We start from the raw sequence: 26,812 nt of genomic DNA, 5'->3' as shown, positions 1-26,812 counted from the left end.
TGAGGGGTTCAAGGCAATGGGGGAGAGGTAGAGGGGTCTCTGTTTTATGCCTGGAGATGACAGGAATCTTAGAAGCATATTCTGGCAAGAAGTTCTGGATCAGTCTGAGTTTGGATCTTGCTCTTCGTGCTTGTATTCCTGTGTCTGCAGATAATGTATGTATGGATAAGCTACCAGGGAGAATTACGACTAACACGAGTTTGCTTCTCATGCAAAAGAGTTAAAAACTAATAGGAGACAGTATATCAAGGCAAATAAAGTTGTGTAATACTCCCTTTCTAGCATTTCTCACCTGTATTTCATTATTAGGTTGCCCAGTTCTCCCTGTACACACACTTACACTTCAATATCCTTTCGATTATTGTCCCTAAAATAGTTTCAAAATAATTTGTTGCAGGGAGTGTTTCTTTCACTAAATAAATGTCCATCTTACTGTAGCCAACATGTATTACTTGGCTGGGATGATCACTTACTAAAACCTTCAAAGCTGTTAAGACTTTGGATGAAATTCAACCCTGGTGTTAATGAATTCAATTCCACTGAATTCAAGTTGCACAAGCATCTTACCTGGTGTAATGACCTCTAGTCTGAACAGAATATATCCTGGACATTATTCTTTGCTGACCATATATTTTTTCAATACTGGTGTTGCTTAAATAGTTACAATTGAGAGTTCCTGGCAGGGTTATCTTATTACAGTAAATTCCAAGGTGACCTTTTCCCTTCTGGCTTCATTAAATAGCCAGCTGGTATCTAATACGCTGCATAGTGGTTTTTAGGGTTCCAGGCACATTTTGAAAACATACAAAAGAAATAATGGAACCCTCTCAAAAGCTACTTTATTCCTTTTTACAGATTAAGTGGCAGATCTTAGAAAAAATACAAAAAGACAGACTTTGCTACTCATGTGTGTGATGGGAAATACTCTTTCCTCTGGCCTCAAGTTAAACCTTGATGGCTGGGTTGATTTGTGTGTCACAGTTTTCCACCACTTACTTGCAAAACAGTTCCTGCAAGTCACTGTCCACCAGCGTTTTCACTTAGGAGCTTCAAAATGAGTTTCTCCTTGTTTGCTGAGGGCAGGAGGTCCAAGGGATAGCCCTGAGTTGGGGTGCTGAGCAAGAGGTGCCTTGCTTGGGAGGCTCATCACTTTCCATCTAGCCTGAATCTCTGGGAGAATTCTTCATGTTGCTAGTTTTCCAGGTAAATGCCTTCTTGGCCTTTATCCTCTGCATCTTGAAGAAGAATATGAATGTTTCTTTCCAGCTGCCTATGCTGGCTGTGCTTTTTGGCTCATACTTGCTCATTGGTGGCAGTGGTCATGACCAGTCTTGAAACCCATAGAAATCACGTTTTCATTTCCTGTGTTTCCTAGTTGTGTCATCATATGACAGAGGTGGTGTTACATTTTTTTACCCTTTGTCTGTAAGCATTGTTCTTACAAAAACAGCACTTGCTACAACAGAGCAGCAGCTGAAGCCTGCTGTTGCTTTGATGATCTGCCCTGCAAATACATCATCTGAACAGCAGCCAGCAGCAATGAGTCCCACTGAGGTGCTTGATTCATAAGTTCTCTATTAAAGGAATGGGTTTATTTTCCTTCTCGTGAAATAAGGAAAGGTTGCTTTGAAAGGCAGGGAGACGGATAAAGAGAAATATGCAAAATAGCGAGAGGAAACTCAGAAAGGCTGGTTGTTCAGTTTGACTTGTAAAGCACCCAGCAATCTGGTTGCTTACATAACTTTGCAAACCCCCTTGGCATGGAAGCCTCTGGACTACTGGCTCTGCAAGATTTTCAGTATTTCCTGCTTCTTGTCAGACCCCAAAATCTTTAATTTCAGCCTTTCTCACAGTGTTTTGATTAGACTTCTGTTTCCAGTTATGGACAGAACCAAGGAACTTGAATGCAAAAATTTCAAAGAAGATGCATTAAAACATGAAAGAGATGGGCTGTTTGAGCAGTTTTTATTAATCTGAACCCAGTTAATGGGAACTTTTTAGATCTTGAAGCTTTAGATTAATTTTGTCCTCTAGCTGATGACCAAACCACCAAGTAGTTTCCATGAAAACACTCATTTGAAGGGCACACATTGTTTGGAATATCAGCACATTGTTTGTTCAAGGCTTCTTAGAAGATCTAAGCTCTCTGAACAGTGGGTGCTAATGGAGCACCTTTTGGAGTATGTATTTCATGGCACTGACCACTAACTATCCTGTAACATGAATTCTCCTCTCACTAATGCAGCTGACTCTCAGCTTTCACTCCATTCTTCCTTTGTCTCTAAGAAGGCCTACAAGGGGCTGTGTTGGAAATGTCATGTATTCTTTGGAAGTCATTAGCTTTGAGAGCTGATTAAAATCCTTCCTATGTAATCTATTGCTCAGCTGTGTTTTACCTGGAGTAAACACTACTTTATAAAGTTGTTATCAAGGTGTAGTCATTGGTCTGATACAATACTATTCTCCTTTTCTTACAAATTTTAATTCAAAGTTAATTTTATTCTCTGACTTAGCTGTGCATAAAGAATGACCAGAGTCCATCCAAATTCATAAAGTATCCATAGGCAAATTCCCAAATCTCATGAAGACACAATTCTTTCCTTTCGTGCCAAGAGGAGAAGTTGTTACTAATTTAAATAGTTGTTCAAATGCTACACAGCAAAACTTAAGAAAAAATGGTTGAGAACCTGGTTTCAATTGTCATAGATATTTCTGTGCAGCATTCTTTGATTCCCTAATCTTATTTTATTCTGAGCAAAATTCTCTTTTGGATAGCAAAAAACCTTTCTTTGTTCCTTAAGCATCCCTTGATCTAGTCAGATAGAATGTGTTCTTACATCTTTGATTCTGTAAAAGAAACTTTTTTTTTCTGTTCCTTCTCTTATTTCCCTTTGAACTGCTCAGTTTCAACATTTTTGGATTTTACCCTTTTCAAAATCTCTTTTAGTAAAATAATCACCCAGTAGAAATTCTACATGATTAGTGGCTTCATGGTTGGATCCAATAAAGAGATTTCATCTGCAGAGAATATTTTTATATTGCAGCATTAAATTCCAGAAGAAATCCAAGTCTTTTCTAATACACAATATATATGGGGATTTAAAACTTGATTTATAGACTGTATGATTAAGTTAGTCAAGGGAGATTAAACTTTATCCTTTATTTCTTAACTTGCCCAGTGTCTTTGTGTTCTATTGAATATTACTTCAAACACTTTGTGTCAGAAGAGTTTGGGTGCTTAGAAGCACTACAGACCCAGTCTCCCTCTCATATTTGTACCCATGGCAGCAGTTGTTGCCTCACAGTCGTAACTCCAATTTTTAATACCAAACAACTGTAATTCTGAAAATGTTGGATGTGCTTGAGAGATGTGGGTCAGGTGAATGTCTGCTATGAGATTATGGGCTGTTTTTTAATGAGCTGCCTGGCAAAGGTTGCCAGCTTGCACAGCTAATCTAGCATGGCTTAGGGACCCCAAGACAGAACAACTGAGTATCTGTTGACCACTGATAACCATGAAGTGCTAGGGAAAGGTTTTCATGGCATAACAGTCCAGCTGCAGCTGCTGTGCATTGGGGTTAATCCTTAGTCCATCTCCTTCACTCCATTCCCCCACATCAGCTCTTCTATGGAAGAGAACACACGGCCTTGAGGCAGCTTTCTGTCACTTGGTGTGATTGCTGTGGCACGAGGGTTCCTCCACACCTGTAAAACCTTCTGCAGGTCCAGAGCAAGGAACACCTGAATGTAACTTCAAATAAGGATTTTCTGGAGGAGTTCCGCTGAAATTATGGGAGGTGAGCCTCAGGGAGAAGCAAGAGCAGAACTGTTCTTTGGGCAGGAGGACTCTAACCAAGCATGGGAACATTTAAATGATAAGCCGTACCCAAGCTTTGGAAAACTTGGAAAAGAGATACATTTTTATTGGTGAAATGAGGCCTTGTCATTACAATTACTTGTAAGGACCTAAGGCAACAACACCTTAGCGTATAATGTGTCTGCAGATGTTCAGTCAGACTGCAGAATAAAGATTCCTTCAGTAAGTGGAATTAAAAGTTTACTGTTGAATTCCTGTCATAACACTTCATCATTCTCTTCTAGGCTCATATTGCAGTGGGAGATTGAATTTTCCTCAAGTGTCTGGCACAGTTAGAAGAGGTTGTTCTATATTCAGAATGATAGTTCCTCAGATTTTTTGATTGTTCTTACAAAATACTTTTTCCTTCCTTCCCCAAGCCTAATTAACGTAGGGGAAGGCCAAGTCATGGAAATTTGTTTGGTTTGAGCTTAAATTTATGAACACGCATTACCTTTCTTCAGTTGTCTTCTGCCAATGGAAAAAAAAACAAAACAAAACTGAGAAGTATGATGCAGTTCTTAAATCTGTGTCAAGAGGTTGTAACTTTTCAGCATCAAAATCTTCTGTTGCATGTTTAGCAAAGTGGACTTTTGAAGAAAAGTCTCCCATGTGTCAGTTGAAACAAAAGCACGTAGTCATAAGAACTTGTGGTTTCATCTGACTTTATCTATTGATACAGTGAGAAATCAATTTTTCCTCTAACCCTTGCCTCACTAAATAGCACATCATAGTTCATCCCTGAAGCTTTCGAGTCTCTAGTTCAGAAGAGTTGCTTGTGGATTGTTTTGATATAGAGTCCTAATGAGCACCAGACCTAGTTTATTGTTCTGCCAGCAGTTAGCTCTATTAGAGGGAGAGGTATTTTGCATTGAAACTTCAAAGTTTTTGAGTTACTTTAAGCAAGGGTTCACTGCTTTGTGAACGAAAGAGAGGATTCCTTCCACATGCCTATTAGTGTGAGCTCAGTTCTGAGCAGTTGTGCAGATTTTGGAGAACTACAAAGGAAAATTACAGAATTTGATTCTGCTCTGTTTGTTTGTGAAGAAGTGTCACATGTTTGTAATTTGGTATGTTGCCATGAATGTTACAGATAGTATTATTTATAAAGATAAACATGGGAAATTCCATTAATGTGTTCAGGTCAACATTGAATTACCTTATCCTGGTGGTGGCCCTTGGGAGTGTTCCATTATGGCAAAAATCTGTGCTGTGTCTTTAGCATCTCCACTGCATACATTATTGAAGCAAAGATGAAATCAAATGGAATCATTTTGTTCCTACCTTGGAATGTATCTAAAGGTTGAGAAGGAGGAGACAGGGAGTGTGGAGTGGGATGTAAGCATTTGTGTTCTATTTCAGTATCATCCCTAATGCAGATGTAGCAATAGAAATTGGACACTTTCCTGGAGGTGAATTGATGAAGGCTTTTTTCAGTCTTTTAGCTTCATCACTTGCTTTAAGCAGAAAACAGTGGCAATTTGATCTATGAGGTCTGTGAGGTCTAACCCAAATCAGGCATGTTGGAATGCAGCTAAGCTTCAAAATTAGGTACATGCATCTCCACTGGCCTTAACTCTGCAGGTGCTGGGGAGTACTCTGTAAAGAAGCTTAGAGACCCTCAACTCTGCTTAGTATTAAAGCATTAATAAGCTGTCTGTCAGATTGTAAGGTGTCAAAATATGAGCGTCAGAGTGCTGCATGTTAGAACACAGGAATATTGTGACAGATCACGTAGACTTGATTACACAGTGATGTTATAAAATTCTTAGTATTTCCTTAGTGTATTTTGTGTGTGCTTCTGAGATGCAGATTTTCCTGATAAACTTGGTGTCATTAGTAATGGTCTAATGCTGTTTTCTTTCCACTTGGTTGAATCGTGTCATTTTAATGTACTATGTTTGAATTTTCATTCTGTCTTAGAGGTAGAATGAATTAACACCAAATTGTAAGTTTATATGAGCAGATTATGGCATCTGCTCATATGTAAGTCACCTGTTGCTGTGGTCTTATCATTGGTACAGCATTGTTTATGTAGAGTCAAATTCCTGTTGGGTTTAGTTTTTATCAAGAACTGGAATCTGTTCTGCATCACCACCTACCTGGGCTTTTTCTTCTCTCCTCCAGTATAAAGCAACCATCCTGTTACGTTTTTCCCTTGAAAACCAGAAAAAAGCCTTTAATTTCTGAGTTGCAGTTCTTACCTCTTGTTCTTCTCTCCTAAGGCAGTTCAGTGCCACCACTTGCAAGGGTGAAACTTCTCTCACTAATTGTGCAGAATAATGCAGTAGTGGAATTCACTAGCTCTGCATAAGTGCTGACTCTGGCAACTTAAAACCTTGAAAACACACTCTAGGTAAGGTTTTCCAGCAAATGTTTAATGTCAATAGTAATGTGTGTAATTGGTCTGAGTTACTGAAGTACAGATTCTGTTTTGGCATGTAGTATATCAGGTAAATTATAAGAATCTTTTACAAAGCATTGGGTTTCAGATCAAAGACGAAAGTGAGGTGCTACCAAAGGTGCTGCTTATTTGCATCCCCAGCAGAAATGACGGAATGGAATGAAATGTTTATTTAGAACCTCTTGGCTGTCATGATGATCCAGCTTTCACAGAGTCCATATCCATGGACTAGAAATGATCTTCCGAGGGAATGCAATAATAGGCCAGAGCTTTCATCTCCTGCATGGTTTAGCATACATAGTGCCTATGAGCAGAAGCAGAGCTGCCCAGGTTTCTTAGTCTTTGAAAAGCTCCCAGACTTCAGTAGATCATTAAGATATTCCAGAAGTGTTTCAAGCCACTGCCTCTTAAAAGTAATCATAAATAGCAGTGTAGCTGTCTAGGGCTTAAAATCCATTCAGCATGGTAAGTAGTTGCTGAAGGAAAGTGGGAACAGTGACTAGAACTTCTTGCTGTGCAATGCTGCCTTCCGTTACCTTCTCTCAGTGGTGTTTTCTGCTGAAATCCACCAGTGTATGGGTTTGTATCTCATGCCTCCATCCAGAATTTGGCTTTTGAAACAAAGGCTCCTTGGTTCTTTAAGAAAATCATCACAAAAAGTGCTTCTTATCTTCAAAGTGTTTTTCTGACATTAATTAATTGGATCCTCATGATGCTTCTCAGGAGAGAGAGCAGCCTGGAAATGCCCATCAAGCACTCCTACTGCAGTGAATTGTACTAAACACTTCTGCAGCCTAGCTGGATAAAATGGGGTTTTTATTCAACTGCCCAAATAACTTTAAAAGTGCTTGAAAAGAAGGACAGAAAAATTAAAACTGCTTTTGAACTTCAGCAGACTTTTATGCCTTCGTGCTTGCGATGTAAAAAAGCTGCTGTTCAAACAAGCAGGGGCAGATCCTGTGCAGCTCTCAAATTACAATGGTGCCATTGATTTCCTTGGGCCTGGGCTGCCACAGGCCAGCTGAAGGGCCTGGCTCCTTGCTTGGGAAGTAAAGCAGTGTGTAGTAACACCTGATGTGAATAAAGAGCTTTAAAACCTAGTCATCATAATGGGAGTAATACCTAAAATGAAGATGCACATGGAAACAGATGGAATGGATTTTGTGTGAGAGTCAAGAGAAAGACACATTAAAGGAATGGAAAAGAAAAGCAAAACAAAATAAAGTCATTGGTATTTGTGGATATAACCTAGTATGGAAATGGAAAATACTTTATCTCTCCACTGGATTACTGGAAATTCCTTTCTCTCTCAAATGACCATTATCCTAAACTGTACCTGACAGTAAGTAAAGGGAACCAATTTGTATTTTGGTATTTAGGGTGGGGTTTGTTTCTGTCTTCACTGAAGTTAATCAGGAAAATGCTGTTAACCACTGAAGTTGCTGTGTGGATTTTTGGTAGGATTATAAATGAAAAAATATGCGTATGGATTGCTGATTACTTGCACTGGTAATAATAATCTCTGATAAAGACTTTTTTGGTTCTGTTAATTTGTTCAAACTTACCTTGTGCATTTTTTTAAATGCAGGTGACTCAACAGGTTTATTGACTGACTGCATCTCCAATCCAATTGCTTTATATTATATAATAACTCCCCAAGGTCTGCAAGCCTTGGCAGTTACTCCCAGCCCTGCTGTGCTGTACACAAACCAGTTGTACTCCACATGTGTAATCTCCAGAGGATCCCAAGGACTCACTGAAGTTTATACAGTTGACTCTCTTTGGCTTTTTTCTCTCCAAAAAGCTGTTCTTGGTCCTTTGGTCAGCAGTGAGACCATTTCCATGTTCCATTAGTCAGGAATAAGAGGTGAACTGGAGGATGCAACATGTGCTTCCAGTTTAACAGTTGTAATTAAGCAAAGGCCATGCACAGTTGTTCAGCAGATATTACAATGCAGCACAGCAGTTTCTCCCAAGCCATGGCCCTTCCCACAGGATCCCAGGATGTGCAGATAAACAGCTGAGCCACCAGAGGAGGGACAGCCTGCTCTGTTCATGTGTTAGGCTTTGGAAGGGGATCTCTGAGGTCCTGTCACTGGAATACAATGTGCATAGAGAAACATCAGTGCTTTGATTTATGAGTTGGCAGTGGCCTGTGAGTGTAATCACTTGAAATTATGGCAGTCATTACGGTCTAGTCCACAAAAACCTGGATTAAAAAAAGGATTTCTCTCTATTTACCCTCTCCCTGATAAAACTCCTAATTTTACTTTGAGTTGTATTGGAATAGGTCATGTAAAATTGAAGACTTTGTACACTGGTAAGAATCTGTGCTATCATTCAGTAGCATTAAGTATTTCCTAGACACATGTAATCTGTTACATTGCAGTAATTGTTTCATGTGTGTTTATAACAGGAAGCCACTTTTAATTACTTTGGGAGGGTAGATATTTAAAAGGCTCCTGACTCATAGACTGCATTCATAAAAAGACTTGCTTATTTATCTCAAACATGGAAAAAATGTTCCCAGCTGAGTATGAAACTACGTGTGCTCGATGTACTTTTAAAAAATATTAAATTCACTATTAATGTAAACAGTGTGAAAAATTCTGTCTTAAATGCAGAAAAAGCAGATTAGGTATTACATGAATTTTGGTTTAAACAAAAAGGCTGTAGCTAATCACTTTTTATGGTTCTGAAAAAGTGGTACTGGAGATATTCTATTAAAGGGAGAAGATAGAGTTTATCAAACTTAAATAAGACTTAATCAAAGACAGGAAGACAAGGATTTTTCTTTTCTAAGGTGGAATTGTAAAGGAAATACTAGAGACTTGCTTCTGCAATTTTGAAAATGTAATGTTCAGAATGATAAATTAATATCAGTCATGTTTCGTGGTTTAAGAGCATGGATATAACAGTCCCTGTTCAGTGTATTGATGGGGAGACCTGTGGGACTGATGCAGAAGGTCTAGAAAATCAAACTTAAGAGTTAATAGTAACTGTCTGCAGAGCAGTTTGCAAGTGATCTGCTTGCATACTGGAGGGGGAAAGAAAATAAGTTACTTCTTGCTAGAAGACGAAAGCAACTTTCTTTTTGTTAATATGTTCTTTCCCACGTATGCTTGGAAAAACTTAAATTCAGTTCCTGATGGCAAAATAATTTTGTAGTTTGTACTAGTTATACTTAACTCATTTTCTTCAGTTGTCTGTTTGGAATCTGGACTGCACTGTTTCATCTATGCTGCAGACAAAATACTGCCATTAATTAGCCAGACTTACCTGATGATCTGAGGTTAGACTCACAACTTGCATATCCATAATTTTTTCTTGTGTTTCTGTGAATAGTTTGATCAGAGAATTTTTTTTCCATTAGCTTAGTAGGTAGCTTGGGAATAAAGAACAGTGATAGAATGCTCTCTGCATTTGGAATGATTCTGTGCTACTTTTTGTGAAATACTGCAATCATATTCTTTGTTGGTTTTGGAGCCACAAAAGTCATCAATAAAATGTGATGATTTCTGTCATGTCTATAGATTTCTGGGTTTACTTCCAGGTATCAGTTGTATGTTTCCCGTGGTTTGATAGCTTTGTCAAATAAATATCAAATCAGGTTCATCCTGGAATATCTTTTTAATGTTTCAGTGTGTGGACTGACATAAAAAATAACACATGTGATACTGCCCCAAGTCTTTATAGCCACAAGATAATGCCTGAGAAAGTGATACCAGTGCTGTATTTCCAGCTTTCCTCTGACCACCCAGCTTATTGTGCCAGGAATTCCTCTTCTGGCAGAGTGTACTCAGGTAAATGGAGACAGCCTCTCACAAGTGTCTGTGTCATTTTTCTTCTCTAGGAGCCAAATACTCCAGAGGATCTATAATAAATTAATGTTGTTTTAAGTGAAGGACTAAGGTTTACATGCTGTTGTCAACTTTTATTGGAAGAAAGAATGAGTGAAGAATTGAATGATTTTTTCAGGGCTGAACATGGGCCGTCTGTCTGCTTTAGTTTGTGGCCCATGTGCTTACTCTAATGGACACTGAATTAATCAAAGCACCTGTATCCTTACCATAAAGGCCACTAAATTAATCAAAGCCAATCTTGCCCCACCCATAGTCTTGTCTCTGTTTGCTGTTCAGTCCCCGTGCCCTGATGTCCCCTATGTGCTAGTCTGAGATTTGCCTGCACTGCTGGGCCAGTGGCTGCCTGGCCCCACAGACACTGTGGGCTCCTGCTCCACCCTGCTCTAGGACAGGAAAACCACTTCACATCTCTCCTCCGTGCCAGTGTCGGCAGTCACTCACACCTGACTGTACTTGGGACTTCAGCATCTGTGTCAGCCCTGCCTGAAATCAGCCACAAGGTCTTAAAGCCCCCCAGAAAGTGGCAATATCAGACACTGGGCCAGAGCAATTCATGTCTGAGCTAAGGGACCCAACAGTGCTTTGCAGAGCACAGATCTGTGTGTTTTGAGTTACAGTGTTTAACTTTACCACACAGAGCATCCAAAATTCTTGAGAATTTCCACTTGAAATTCAAAACAGCTTAAGAGTATTCATGTAGCTCCAGTTTTTCATAGCAAGGAACAAAAGCTATTTAGCAAACAAAAGAAGCAGTTTCTACTTCAGCTTTTAATTCTTGTGAGATAGAGTGCTTTTTTTCTGCAGAGATGTCACAATCTGCTGGTTTAGTTTAGCTGTCATACAGTTATTCCAATTCTTGGCAGTTGTCAGGAGTGCAAGGAGGTACAAAACACTTTTTGTTATGCCAGCTGGAGAAAAGAGTGGGGTATTTACACATGTGCATTTCACTAATCTGGCCCTTCTGACTGAAGTAGTGTCTAGATTAGAAGATAATTCAATTGCATTTATCTACCCAAAGGAGTTTTGCCAAATGTGTGCTGAGTTTCTGTGCTGGGTTCACTAATGTGCAGCTGAACTGTGCCAGAAGGCTTAGCTATCATGTTCAGAGCCATTAGCAGCCACTCCGATCAACTCCTGAAATATAAGAAGCAGATTCTAACTGAAATTATGTAACTAAGCCAAATACTGTCATCTGCAGATTCAGCTGGAGGTGCATAGCTAAAATATCACATGCTACATTGGAAATGTATGCCTGCTGGAGACTACTAGTCCTGAATGTTGTTTGTTAATTCTAAATCTGATTTACAGCTATTGCCAGTGGAGAGTACTTCCTGATGTTACTGAGGTAGGGTAGGAAATATGTTGCTGAGAATTCAAGCCCTGCTTTTTCAGTGGGCTTAGACAAAAATTCTAATTATGCCCTGTAAGAGCTGAAGTTCTGAGACTACCTCTTAGAAACTGTAACCTCAGTTATCTCCTGCCTTCTTTACAGAAAGAAATTAAGGATGTATAAGTAAGAATGGGAAAAGGGGTTTCAAGTTTCTATATTAAAAACCTCCCCTGCAATTATGACTTAGAGCCTACTGATTGGTTTCTAGAGTCTTCTGAACCCCAGGAGTTCCTTTTGAGGTGCTACATTTCCCAAAACAAAATAGTAGATATGAAATGGCCTGTACCTTTAACATGGTGTCTGTACAGATACAAGACATGCATGATTCTTACTCCAGTTCTCTGGGGTTGAGTGCTGTCTTTTTCTTCACATTTAATTTCTCTCAGTCTACGTTTTGTGCCAGCCCTTCTGTCCTTCCTCTTCTGTATTTTCGGGGCAGTGGTAAAATTACATACAAGTAAAGCAGAATATTTACATAGACTCCAGTGGAGTTGGGAATTTAGTCAATCACTGCTACCCCTTCAACTCAAGGGAAATTTTTGTGCAAGTTAAAAGAGAGAGAGGTTTTTATAGATTATTTTAGTAGTACTTACTAAAGTGTATTTGAGGTATATAATTATAGAGAATGGCTATGTAAAAATAAATGGAAAGTTCATAATTCTTATCATGTACTATCATTGTGTGTATCAATTGTGTAATTCCTTTTATATTTGGTCATTTGCAGAATAATGGATTTTGCTCATTTTCAGTTTTTGTTGGAATGATTCATACCTTCAGCAAGTGTTGCACTGGCCTTTTGGTAGCTTGTCTTGTACTTCCCCCCAGTATAGGGGGCTGTGATAGACTCCTCACAAAACACAGTTAACTGTTCAGGACTGATGTCACTTCTAACAGGACTTCTTTACTCGCTGCAGTCCTTACTTTGATACAAAGTAGGCATTGAAACACCCGTGGTGAAGAACTGGGTTGTTGCATATTTAATTGTGGTGGTTAGTGAGATGCAGTGCCCACATTTGCGTATGTCATGAACATTAATGCCTTCACACTTCCCTGACTTTCATAAAGCCTGTCATGCTAAAGAGGCCTAGGCAGGTTTATTTTTGTGCTGGAGACCTCATAAACATAGCACTGGCCTAAGGATGAACTTCATCTCTGTTATTTCCTCTTATTCCTTCATTTGCTTTCCTGGTAAATGTTAGTATGGCCTCCAATAAATGCTTTTAGAAACTAATTGTATGATCTGGGTAAGCATACTCTTTAGACTGTTCCCTAATTCTCTGCTATTTAGAGCCATATCTCAACATTCAGAGTTATTGCCTTGGCATAACTTAGTCCCCATGGAAAGCATGGGAGTCATGTAAGCGTTATTAATTTTGTACTTATGAATAATAATATTAAAAGTCATCCACCACTCAAGAACACCTGCTTGAAAAATGGGAAAAGGCATTTTATGAGAGCAATTTTAAAGAAGGCAAACAGTAATAGGAAGAAAACTGAAAATGAAACCCAAGATGCAATTCATAAGGGGTGCTTATGCCCTGCAGTGGAAGAATTAACAAATTGCTGAAATGCTGCTCTAATGAACCTTGTTACTTGCATCATCAAACCTGCTTCATGAGCTCCTTGTTCCCAAAGCTCCAGGCTGTACACAGACATAGGTTTAGAGTTTAGTGTAGCAGCTGGGTAATAGGATGCAAAACATTCACTGCCTGAGTAACACTACTGTTTATATGGGTTTTCCAAAGGTCCCTTGTTAGTTTTTCAGTGTTGCATGCTGCTTCCCACTGGGATTGAGGGTGATGTGTGGGAGAGCAGCAGTGACATTGAAGAACAGTAAATGCCATATGATCACATTTTGCAAATGTCAGGTGTGTATTCTGCAGTACCTTGTGTGCCAAAGTCTCAGGAGTTGCAGTGTGAGAATGCTGTAGTCAAAGAGGGGGTTTCCTGCATTTTGCTTCTCATCTCACCAAAAAGACAGAAGAGGAAGCCTAGACTAGCTAATGTGGTTTTGTTTCAGTTGGTTCTTACTAATACCTATCAGGGAAGACTACTAAAAAAACATGGGGAAATCCTGCATCCTCTCCTGACAGAAGCTCAAGATTTGGTAATGTGATCTTTCTTTGGGGATTTTATTGAAGCCATTGAGACTTCAACCCTGCTGTAGTGTCTGGGGCTGAACAGAGAGGACAAATCTGGGGGTTTTTCTCAAAGCCTATAATATTTATTTGCAGCAGTAGTTAATTGTCTGTTCTGCATTGCTGCCCCAGAATTTTCCTTGAGCTGATGCATCAACAGGGCTTTTGGAGTCAAGCAGAAAAAAGGAGCAGGCACAACTGAGAGAAGTGGAAGCTGCACCAGCAGAGGGAATTTGGAGAGCGATAGTTCAGTGAGTCCTCCAAAAGGAAAATTACTGTTTGCTGCAGTGCAGAAAAGGAGCATTTCTGTTTGCAGTGATTAACTGCAAAACCATTACCTTTAAGCAAGTAAATAGTATTTTCTTTTTGCAGGTAAAAAAAAAAATCAGGAATCTTTTAAAAGCAAGTGGGATTTGCTGCTCTCATAATCATTAGGAAATGCATCCAGAAGATGTCTGCTTTCTCAAAACTGAAACAACAGTAAATTAGACCCAAGGCAACAGAATGGGAATCTCTTGTACTTGCTTTTTTTTGACACTGTCATGGTGGGGGGATAAAACCTGCCAAAGTAGGACCTCAGGACAAACTTGGCAAAATTGGTTTAATGGAATTCACTGTTTCAAATTTATTCCCCTTTGAAGCAGGATTTCTTTTATATGATAGCTCCTTAAGGAGAATATCTAAATAACTTCTTGAGCAGGATTATGCTGTTGATGTGAAGTTCTACTGTTAATACTTTAGATAAGAAAGAAAACTGTGCAAACCTTTCCTTGGAAATAATACTATACTTGAATTATCATTTCCTTGTAATAGTGTTGGAAATCTGGTACTTTTATCTAGTGTCTACTATAAAAATATTTAAGCAATTGCTTGAATGCTAATGCTAGCAATAAATACTATATGTCATATTTAATTTGCAATGTTATGACAGTTACTCAGTTCATGGATAAATGCAATAGTACCTTTACAAAATAAGGATAACCCCAAGCTATTCAAAGCTGTAAGCAAAGATGTTTGTTGGTTTTCTACAAAGCAGATTTTATAGTTTCTACTAGGTGAAAAAATGAATAAGATTAGTAAGAATAGGGGTCTATATTATGGGGTAACTGTATAGAAAGACAGACAACCAAAATCTCAGATGCTTTGCAGATCCATACATGAATAAGTCCCTAAAATTTGAATACTTGTGCAGGAAGTTCTGATTCCTAGGCTTTGAAAAAGAACTGGAAGTACCACAGGATCCAGTTTACTCCTGGTTTCAGTCATGAAAAACACATGCTGAGACATTTAATGTTATGTTTGTTTCTGGTCCTTCCTGGATTGAGGAATAGTGGAGACATACACTGGGGGACTTCTGTCTTATAAAGTTTGTATTAGAAAATACTATTTTGCATTAGGATTATGTAAGATCATAGAGCATTTCTTAGTGGAGAGTCCCACCCTCTGGTCCATGTCCTTTCTGACACAGTTGAAGTGACCAGTAATGGCCTTGAACTTCCAAAATGGTTGGAAGTTCATGAACCCTGGGCCTCAGCTATGCACAGTTAGAAGATGCCCCACTTTTGTTACAGATCTGTACCCTTACCCTGTGTTGGTTGCCAGTGAAGAAACTAAATACAGTGCAAGAAGTAAAGGTGTCCAGCCTGCAGAGACACTGGATCCTAATTTAGGGCCAGTAAGTGATCTGCTGACCATTTTCTAATATCCTCCGTTGGCTCTGAAATAAGGGGTTTGTAGGATCAGATTGTTAAAATCATTTGACTCTTTCTGATCATGATATCTTAGCCCTACTCATATTTCTTGAATTAAGCTCAGACTCCTGTGGGAGCTTTGCATGACCTCAATAGGAGTTTGAATTCAAAAATTCAGAGGCAAAAAATAGATAATTCAGTTAATGAGAAGTGTGCCAAATTTCTCTTGAATGTTCTGTAACTAAGGTGTATTCTAATAATAAGCAAATATCTATGCTTCTGGAAAGGAGGTTTTTTTGAGAATCCACTTGAACTAATGAATATTTCATTATTTTAAAACTGTTAATTGTGGAGTTTCTAGGCATATGGCTTTTTTCCTCATTGTGCAAAGGTATTTTAAAGTAGCCTAGATGCTGTGTGCTGTGACTTAGAGTGTTTCTAGATTGTGGTCCATGTGCTCTTTCTTTGTTGACCTAACAGGTCTTGTGTATTCCATCCTGCAAGGCTGACAGGCCTGAAGGCAAGCTATGTTTTGTGACACTAAATAGCTGGGGGTTTTGGTGGTTTTTTTTGTTTGGTTGGGGTTTTTTGTGCTTTGTTTGGTTTGGTTTGGTTTTTTGGTTTTCTTTATGTCTGGATTGTTTTCAAGTACTTTTGGAGAAGAGAGTTTTACAATCTATGTGCAATCAGAAGTAGCCACTGGTTTTAGGAGTTACACTGGTGTGGCAGCTGGTCAACAGGCTGTTAGGTGTGGCTGCTCAGAGTTAAAGGCCAGCTCAATGCATTTTCTGGACTTTTCTCTTTGCTGGATTTTCCCAACAAACCCCTCCCTTCCAAGTTTCTTTTGCTGTTACGTTCCTCATGGTTTGTACCGTTAAGCCAACTGACTTATATTACAGGAGATGTCACCAAAGGGTATCTGTGGGGTTTAGTCATACAAGATACACCACCCTGCACTGATTTTTATAAAGCAGTACATGAATATTTTAGATTTGTCTCTGAAAGCTCCATATAATGTATTTTTGTGCAGGAAAGATACACAGTAGAAGTTGCATGTTTCTTTCACTTCTCTCATCGAAGTGCTTACTCAGAAGCAGTCTTATTATTTACTGTAGCTGTATCTGGGCACTTTCTTTAAAGGTGCTGGGAAAGTGTTGTTTCTACAGAAAGCTGATATGGCCAAGACATTCTTGTATTTTAATTAAACTTAAAAAGCAACAGGATGAAATTTTTAAAAGCTTCTTAAAATAAACTATTAAAAAAAATGCTTCAAATATGATGTGTCAAGTAAAGGTTGTGCTTATGTAAAAATAAGATAGTTGCTGCACTTTGCCTGTCAGATGCTTTGGTTTTTAATTGGCAGCTGCAAAGCAAATGCAGCCTGAGAGCCCCATCCATCTCACACACTCTCCTGTTCGAGGTGCCTTTGTTGAGGACCTTTATCAAAGAACATTTTATGATGTCTTTTCAATCTTTGACTTGCACCTGGAGTGCATCTGCAGCTTGTCAGGGTTCTCTGGATTAAATCACCAGTAAGACATTTGCAATTGACTTTAGCAGCCAAACCTTGATTTGGATTCCCACTGGCCACAGTTGCAAGGCTGCAGCCTCTTCCCAGAGAGAGGAACTACTCCCTGCTTCACTCTCTTTGGGTCAGGACCAAATGTGAGACACTTAATATATGGGAAAGAATTTCAGTTCTGTCTGTCTGCAGCCTTATTATGGCTTGTAAAGCAATTAAGTAGGACTTAGGACACTGTTCTCCCAGACAGAAGAGCCTTAGGACAGAAAAATATACTGTATTACTCTGCATATTAGTGCTGTTGCCAGATTTGAGAGTTTCGTGTTATTATTGGTACTGTGCCTATTTTGGGTGAAAATATACTGCAAATAGTGAGGTACTACACCCACACCTAAAATATTTCTCTTCAGATATGGTTAGAAGAATAGGAGTCATTCAGCAAGACACTTACAGTATATATATCAAACTGTTAATATGGAGAAGGTAATCAGAATTTGTATCCTGAAATACTCCGTATCACCAGTGCAAAACATTATTGAAGGTCACTGTAAACAACACAGTTTTAGTTAAAAGCCATTTCCAAGATGAAAGATAAATTAAATGAGCTGCAGCCTGTATGCAGAATTCCTCAAGAGGAATTAATGGTAAAGCTTCTCATAATCTTTCATGCTTTGGCTAAAAATATTAGTACCATAAAAATTCTTCAGAGGGCAGAGTTGAGGTGGTGGATGCAGAGTGATCAAAACATAAAAAAGGCACATTTTCCCTTTTTATGGAGAGGCCTCTTTCAAATCTGTCATATGATGGATTTGAAATGGAAGTTTAATGTGCACTCAGTTTCTCAGACAGCCATCTTTCTACAGCTTCATTATTAATAACAATTTAATCTTAGCCAGCTCTCTCTTTTTTTCTTGAGCTCTTGATGATTCATTTATCTTATTTGTTTAGCATCAATCTAAGAAAAAATACTCAGATCATAAAGTTAAGGAAGTGTTCCACATTAATAAACCAATGTAAAAGCAGTCTCCAATGCATTTTGCAGAAGTGTTTAATCCACAGTTGTTTGAATTAAAAAGTAACAAATTGTAAATAGCGTACAAATAGCAAGTAAATAATGTGACTGGATTTCATATTTAACCTGTATGTAATATTTTTTAGCTTTAATTTTTCCTCTCAGCACTATATGAGTACTGATGAGGCCATTTCCATGGCTGATACTGTATAAAATATTTTTCAACTAATGTTCACAGTACAGAGACTATTTTGTTGGCATGTCAGTAAATGAGACCTGGGAAGCAAGTGGATGTATGATGGGTCTTGGGAAAATAAACATGTAGCATTAAGCAAAATAAAAGTTCAAAGTGTGTGAATACATTTGCAGGGTCTGATCCAAAGCCGTTAAATTAATTTACGTTTTTGCTTTAATAAAAATATTTCATCAATATTAAGCAAATTATAAATAGTTGGGTAGTCAGCAGCAACCCCTCCAAGTCAAAAGACTTTGAATTTTACAACCTAACAAGTCAAGGACACTGGCAGTGTCACACTGTCCCTTCACATGGGACATTCTGTTCTGAGTCCTGCAGCAAAAGCAGAAAAACTGCTTTTATTGGTTAATTAAGTTAATTCAGATGTCTGGAATATGTACAAACAATTTAAGTTTCTTCTCTTATGTGTATTACTTTGGAATTAGTGGCATAAATTTAATTTCCTGTCATTTAGGCCACGCATGTAAGTTTTTCCCAGTAGCATAAATAGTTGTGTGTAACGTTGAAAGCATTTTAACTGAGTGTCACAGTCGTTGAGACAGGGCAAAGCAGAAGCAGTCTCTGGAATAACTGGGTCCTTGACCCTAACTTTTTTTAAGTTCAAAGCCTGTACCTTGAATTTGCATTTTGAAAAGTAAATTACCAAGCAATATACAGCCAAGGGTATTACTAGATTTTGTTGTTTCTTTTAAAGTTTTTATTTAAAAGCAAATTCTTTTGTAATAAAATTTAAAATCTAGAGCCTTTGGAGAAAGGGTTGTGTCGTTCCTTTGTAGTTAAATAATGTCTGATAGGGTTTCAGCCTCTATATATATTTTGTTGTTGTTGTTTTTTAATAATGCAACTGTAATAATGCATAAATTATGCACATGTATGTGGCAGGAGTTTCTGACTTTAAGGATTGAAAATTATAGTCACAGACAGATAAAGAAAGTAGGAATGAGAAGGAACAGAGACCCCTATGTCACCAACCCACTGATTTGCCCAACAGGATACTGAATCCAGATTTTATCAGTCCCTGGCTAGTATCTGATTTGCAAGTCACTTTTTTTTTATGCAGGAGATCCTACTGGCATTTTCAGAGGGCTCAGCACTCCAAGCAGTGCTGCAGGTGAGGGCTCTGCAGATGTTCTGACAAAAAAATAATGTTCTGAAAAGGAAGTGGGCGGGCCAGCCAAATGTCTTCATGAAGAATAAATAACAGGAATATTTGGCAACTCAGGACACTCATGTGCCCCTAAAGTGTTTGGTGTAATGCACTGATTTTCTGTATCTGCCTCTGTGTTCTGTTCTGCCTAACTCACAAAATAGTCCATGCAATGGGAAGAAAGTGCAGGAAAACCACTTCCTTGGCATCCATGTGAGTTGTGTGTGCTGCTTGCTGGCTGAGAGTCACGTGGCCACCTGGGAGAAACTGTTGAAAAGGGTTTCCAAACTGTCTTTGATTTTTGTTTATTTTCCTACAGCATAAACCTACAAGGTGTTGAGACAGTTTTCTGAGATTGGTTTGTGTTTGGTTTGTTGGGTTTTATCCCACAGCTACTAATGTAACTCTGTTCTTTTCAGCAGCTTTGTTCCCTGGTGTCAGGAATACCTAAGAGTGTTCCCTGCAGCTGTGGGGAACTGATTGGGCACCATTGTGGGAAGGGCTTTCCTCTGACCAAATCCTTGTGTTTGTGTCCCCCCTGCAGCCCTGCGGAGCCGCTCGGGACGCTCCATCATCAATGGGAACTGGGCCATCGATCGCCCGGGCAGATACGAAGGTGGTGGGACAATGTTCACTTACAGACGCCCCAATGAGATCTCCAGCACTGCAGGGGAGTCATTTTTAGCTGATGGGCCAACAAATGAAGTCCTTGATGTCTATGTGAGTTAGTATTTAAATTAATCTTCCTGATGGAAAAGAAATTGTTCAGTTCATTGTTAACATGCAACACTAAAGTTGCATTCAGTACCAACACTTCGTTAATTTAATTTTGAAGTGCTATTTTTGATATTTTACACTTGTTTGCGGTTGTATCCATTTTGCTCCAGATCACAGGATGTTTAAATCAAGCCTTTTTCTCTCAGACCTTACTGATCCAGTAAAACCAATTTAACTTGTTCAGTAAAGTAGAAATAAAGCATATAAATGTCCAGGGCTTTTCTTTGGTGGACTGGATTTTTTCTGGATACTTTCCTATTGAAACAAATTTGGCATAGTTTAATTTTACAGTGAAGAAGCGAATACCTAAGCTAGACAAGGCCTCTCACCATCTCAGTTTCCTTTAAAAGAAACCGGTCCATAAACCTATAGAATGTAGGATTTGAAGCAGGGCAGTTTTAATGTGAAGCTGTGATAGGAAGACCATAGATAATGGCTGTTTGAGGAAGGAAGAAAAGACAAATTGTGTCTGAGAGAAAGAAATCATGTTGAAAAAGCTTTTTACTTCAGATGGGATGGTTTTTTAGTTCATCATACTGAAATAAAAAATATAACTGGAATTAATTGCAACTTATTCCAAGATAAATGGTGTGTTCTGAGATTATACACTCCCACACAGTAAAATTCATTTATTGAAAAACTAGGTTAACTGAATATATGATTCTTTCATCCAGCTGTGGCTTTTTTGTCCTTGAGTGCAATATGGGGTGGAAAAGTGAGTGTGCTGGATAATTTCATAGAAAAATTTATAGTAACTACCCTGATTACAAAGCTGGGAAAACTTAGATGTTGGAAAAATTATTCCCCATCTGCTATATGGTGTCTAATAAAGCAATGTAATAATTATGATAACACTTAGGATCACTAAGGTTGAAAAAGACCTCTAAGATAATCTAGTCCAACAGATCCAAACTTCTTTTCCAATTGATTGCAATGTCTGACTGGCAAAAGCCTAGAAAAATAAACAATTGGGCTCCTAGATTGTGCAATGCAGACTCTGTGTTTCTCAAGTGTTCATGTCACTGTGCAGTTACAGAATTTGTGAGTTGAGGCTTGGCCCTGAGTTTTTTTTGCCAGCCAATTAATGCCTAATACATAATGACCCAGAGAGAAAAGGGTCGGGAAGTGGATTAAGCAGATATTTCCAAAGTAATATCATAAAAAAGCTTTAAGTTTCGGTCTGTGATATTGTGATATTTTAGTTTAGGCTTAGTGCCTGTAAGAAAGCTGCCATGATGGGAAGAGCTTTACCAGCTTTGCTCTGTGGCTGCTGCTGTGGATCGCCACTTCTGATTTGACTGCTCTCTCACCTGAGATGCTTCTGGTTGATGTGAGGAATACTGCAATTCAGTATAAGATGATAGTTTAGTCTCTTTTTTAATATAGTATGCGAAGATAAAGATGAATAGTGCAAGGTGCAAGAAAATCAATGCTCAGTATGACACAGCCTCTCTCCTGGATTCGAAATGTGTAGCCAAGCAGATACAGATGTCTTTTTTCAGACTTCGTCTTTCTGTGCCTGAATCGTGTCATTTTCCATTCACCCATACTCATGATCTTTATACTCTGTGTAGAAAAATGAAGAGATTTGCAGATGAGAACTCCAAATGGCTTTCTGTTCTGTTTTCCTGAGATCATGCTGTCTTTCTTCCACTCTGAAATGTAGAGGAAAAAGCTTTCTGATTTACAGGAGGTTATAAATAACAAGAAGAAGCGATGCAAATTCTGTCCAAGTGTGAATATACATTGCTACAAAGACTTAGGTCCATTAACTTAAAGCAAAACTATTCTATCATTTCATGTATTTTCCTGCAGGAAAGCTGGAACAATATACTAATTAGGGGCTTAATCAGTTAAGCACTCTCTAACATAAGCCTGTCAGTTGTTTTAAGAAATGTGATGGAAAAACCATCACATGGGAACCACTGCGAAGTTGTTCCTGGAACCATCTAAAGAACAGGGCCCTGGTTCTGGAAGGGGAAGTGTACTCTTCTGCTGAAGTCAGCTCACAGTTCTTGGTTCTCTCAGGACCACAAAGAGGGTGTATTTTTTGGATGACAAAGCGACATTGGAAGGACCCAACCTTACAAAAAATACTGCAGACAGTGCATTATTAGATGGTTCAGAAAAGTGAATGTTCTCTGAGGGACAGAGTTTAGAGAACCAGCAGTTATATTTGGCAAGGAAAAAGTGATTTTGACATAAGTTGAAACAAGGGTCTGAATCCCTAGTTGGTATTCATTGATGTGAATTTAGTGAAGCCTTGAAGCGTTAGTTGTGCTGGGTCACTGGGCCATTAGGATAGCAGGACTTTTTGCTTTTAGGTCCATGGATTGTGAGAACCAAAGAGCCAGAGCAAGCTCTGGTGTTTGCTTGTGGGTTTGTTTGGGGTTTTTGCTTGTTTGTACTTTGGTTTGGTTTGGTTTTATTTCATTTCATTTCGTTTTGGTTGGTTTTAAAAGGTACTTAGAGTATAGTGTGAGGCTTCTACCAGACTAATCCCCACAGAGAGTTCAGGACTAAAACATACATGTCAGTAGAGCTGTGCTGAAGCAGTGAAACAAGCAGCTCATGACACCCATGCACTTCTCCTGTGGGTATGCTCAGGCTCACAGCAGCAATGCAATAGGACTCAGCTGGGAATGGAGTGTGCTGCTAACAGTTTAAAAAAGCTGTCCTAAAGTCATATCTGTCTCAGGTCCTGTTATGCCCAACTACTTAAAAAAGCACACCTGGAGTTAACAGTGACTTTCAGAGTCATGCTCCTGTCAGCTCACGTGGGCTTGTGCAGCAGCATTCTGAAAACACTGAGCTTCATTTTCACATTTAAAGGAGAAAACCTTCTGGTTCCTGCCTGTGTTTCATAAAGAACACATTGATAGAGTTGTGGCTGGCTGTAAAGCAGTGGGGTTCTGGCTGCGCTTACATTGCATCTTCATTCAGTTGAAAGTGAATGTGGAAGGATGCAGGAGGGCTGCGGACAATCTTCAGCTACTGCAACAAGTCCATGGGCCTTTGTACTCTGCTCCATGGCTATTTGCTGAGCAGTGCTTGTGGGGAGGGCAGCATGACAGCAGCAGCTTGAGCTGATCGATTGCTGGGGCTCCGTGGGGTGCCAAGGGAGCTGCAGGGTGCTGAAAGGAGCAGTTGGCTTTGCAATAGGCACAGAGTAAAGTGTGTGTGCTGTCTGCAGGTGCTCTCCTCAGGCCACTGGGGAACCTTTCAAAAGGCAGGAGGCTGCCTGTCTAACGTTGGGGGTTATGATATATATTATTTTTTTGCTTTGTTTCTTCTCTGCTTTTGTTTCCTCAGACATCTGTCAAGTTCCTGCTATCTTAGAATGTTTTGATGACCTTAGGACCATCTCTTCTGCTGCTGAGGCCTGGTGTGAGCCTCTGCTGCTCACGTTGCTGATGGGGAAGGCTGTGGCTGGCACAGCCCACAGCTTACCTTGGCCCCGAGCATGGCAGTCTTGGGTTTTTCAAAGAAGGTTTAGACAAATAGCTTCTCTGCCATCATAAGCTAGCTCAGTTTTGCAAACACAGGAACTTGTATTTTCTTCTTTTTGCATTCTTTGGAGAGAGTCATTAACCATTGCTTCTATCCCGATGTAGCTGATCGGTTCAAGCTGATATTTATATATAAGTGTTAGTAACATAACAAGTGGAAGAACTCAATGTATGGCTGGTTTTCTTTTTAGATGATACATCAGCAGCCTAACCCGGGTATACATTATGAATATATCATTCCAGGAGACAATGTCATTAGTCCTCAGTTGCTTGCTCACAGGAGGCCAGGTAAAATGCCACCATTTCCTTTTATCAAACATATTTTGTTACTTAATAAGCTAGTGGAGAAATTTGTACCATTAAATTCAGTAAAGGCTGCCACTGTTGTGGGAGAGGCCCAGAATTTCACCCTACATGTTGAATGAGAACTCAGCATAGATTTGCTAATTTCAGTGAGTTAAAACTGGCAGGGTTTATTTATGCTTTAGCTGGGAAGATTACTACTTTGAGTAGGAGTGTTGTAACCATGTCTCAGAAATGAAATAGAACATGATTTTTCAGAGTCTTTTTCTTTTTGAGATGATTTAAAACAACCTTCCACAGTTTCCCTTTCCTCTCGCAACTGGAGAGGATGAAACAGAGCAGTGTTTTCTTCCCAAGCAAGAACCTGGGCAGCTCCTGCCTGAGCTGTGGGTATGTGCTCCATATATTCCTAGGAAGTTCTGAAGGACAGGAGAAACTTTGCAAGTGAATTTGGTCCTCGTTTTAATGTTCGTGACTTCTTTGACAAATTTCTGAGTGTTTGGTATGTTCATAATGAGGAGCAGCTGTGCTGTGACATGGGGAGGCACAGAATGCAAAGCATGGAACAAAACAAGCTTTGGGAAATTTTGACACTGGGTGTGTTAACTCTATGTTGTCTTTGGAGATTCTTCAGTTTTTAGTTTTTAATGTATTTGCTGGCTAAGATTTGGTTATCTTAGTTTAAAACAACAGAATCTTTGCAGGTCGTTATTAGGCAGTCTCTACATAGCAGATTAAAGCTACTTCCAAGTTTAATGATGTTCCAGTTTTAATTATTAGTGGATCGTAACATAGAATAATATTTTTATGTGAAGCTCATTATTTTACTTTACTATTATTGTCCATCATCAGGGGAGCCATTGAATGGTCAGTTAGGAATGCCAGAAAGTGCAAGTCATGAGGATGAGGATTTGCATAGAGAGGCAGACGTTCTCACTGGACAGTCAGCTGGAACTTTTCCAGTTATTCAGCCAGGAAGATTTCCTTCTCATCAACCAGAAAACCAAGTGCCTGCTATGCAACCACCAAGACAAAACCGAGAACACAACTGGAAGCAGGTTGGAAAAACTGAGTGCACTACTACATGTGGGAAAGGTAAGTGCTTTGTGTGTGCACAAAACATTGTTAGACCTGCTGTTTTCTGTTATCTTACAACCAAAAGTCATGTCATAACTATTACCTGTGCTTATATTTAAATCGGTAGAAACAGCAAAATTAAAAATACAAAGCACGTAAATTGTAAGGAAAGATATGATATTTGCCTCTGAAAGGAAGTATTTCAGCAATTATGGCAAGCTGCTCTCTCCCATACCCTTGATACACAGCTGCTTTCCTCAACATTCGTTGGCATTCTTTACCATTCCCTTTTGCCTCTCCAGCTTTGTCAGATACAGCCTCTGTGCTTTTTGTGTCTTTGTCAACAGCTTTCTGGCCTTCATGGGAAGCTTTCACAGGCATTTCATCAGATATATCTTTGTCTCATTGGATGTTGCTGGAGCGCACTGGTGTGACTTCAGAAATCTGAGGTTTTAATAGGAGAGAAGTGGGACAGAAAAGGGATGGAGAGGGCCTGGTAATTAGTGAGCTTTTGGGAAGTCGTGCATACACTGCTTGCATATACTGCAAAGATTAAGCTTGCTGTCAGACATTCACAGTGATCACAGATTCAATAATGCAGAACACAAGCAATTACTTGGAAGAATAAGTTTTTGTGATGGTAAAAATGAAATCTTTTGTACTGTGCATAGCCACCCACCACCATAGCCAAAAATCTGCAGAGGTTTAAAATAAACATGTACCAGTGTGGGAGCTCAGCTGACTGTCATCAGTTCATATACATATAGAACATTTGCTTCCTAATTAGTTTGAGAGCATACTTTGTGAATTTGGTCTAAGGCCAGATGAGCGTCCATGTTGCAGCTACAGATAGAGCTAAAAAATCCAGCAATAGTGATAGCAATCAAAATTGCTTCTCAGTTAAAAAAAAAAAGAGAGAACTTTTTTCCTTGGTAGTACTAGAGCTAAAATACAACCAGTAAAATTCAGACTTCTTGAAGTCAGCCCTTTTGTAAAGAAAAATATTTTAGTTGGCATTTAAGCACACTGTGCTTTTAATAGAAGTCATATAGGCAGGATCCATAATTGTGTTTGATTATTGGCTAGCAGCAATCAGTGAATATCAACTGAATTTCCATATTCAAGGTGAATTTTAGTATGCAAATCAGGTAATTTATGGTGCAGTTGCAGGAACACATCAGGGTAAATGTATCCCTCCTTTCCATCATAGAAATCTTGGTTGTGTATCCCATGGCTTTTACAGACATTGGCACATAGTTCTTGTCCTCGTCCTTTCTGCAGAGATCTGGTCACTCTTGGCAGTGGTATTAATGAAATCTGAGTCAAAATGAAGATGGCAAAACTGTAGGACTTAAGAAAAAAAATTAAAAGGGTATCTTTCAGGCTCCTATACAGCTTAAATTTACTCCATGAAATTTAGCAACAGAACTGCCAAAAATAACTTTCTCTTTTCCCATTATATGAAAAATGTGTGCGTGTTCTGATTAAGTTAAATTCAAAAGAAACTGGATCTTGAGAGCAGGATCCTGAGACTATTGAGACTGTATGAACATTTCTTGTGATCTTGGTGTGAGACGCCTGTGACTCTCTGATGCCCCTAAGGCATTTCAAGCCAAACTAGGTTATATAGGCTGACAAAGAAGGGGGTGGAAAAATCAGGAAAAAAATCTATACTATTTAAGGCTTTGTTTTCATTTTGCATCATTCAGTGTAGGACACTTCCTACTTTTTTCTTCTCTCTATGTTTTCTGTTTTCTTCTACTTTATTTCTTCATGCAGAAATAGAGATGATGCTTTTTAATTCTTTTTTTGTGATCCACCAAAGTTAAATAACCTTAGGAAGTTCTAAGTTGCAAGAAGAAAACAA

At 39.0% G+C, this 26,812-nt stretch overlaps 1 protein-coding gene across 3 annotated transcripts in view; it reads left to right on the top strand.

The window, feature by feature from the left end:
* Positions 1-26,812, top strand: part of THSD4 (thrombospondin type 1 domain containing 4) — a 244,065-nt gene that overhangs the window by 194,345 nt on the left and 22,908 nt on the right. For 2 of the 3 annotated variants that reach the window (XM_082290825.1, XM_082290826.1), the window contains 3 exons: positions 19,824-19,999; positions 23,757-23,853; positions 24,721-24,963. In XM_082290825.1, coding sequence (XP_082146951.1) covers positions 19,824-19,999; positions 23,757-23,853; positions 24,721-24,963 — 516 coding nt within the window. Of the gene's footprint in view, positions 1-19,823; positions 20,000-23,756; positions 23,854-24,720; positions 24,964-26,812 lie in introns of those variants that run through there. The other variant, XM_082290827.1, reaches the window with a different exon arrangement.

The sequence above is a fragment of the Coloeus monedula genome, assembly GCF_965178545.1.
Source record: "Coloeus monedula genome assembly, chromosome: 14".
In the NCBI taxonomy this organism is placed as follows: domain Eukaryota; kingdom Metazoa; phylum Chordata; class Aves; order Passeriformes; family Corvidae; genus Coloeus; species Coloeus monedula.
This window is presented reverse-complemented; position numbering and strand designations above follow the sequence as displayed.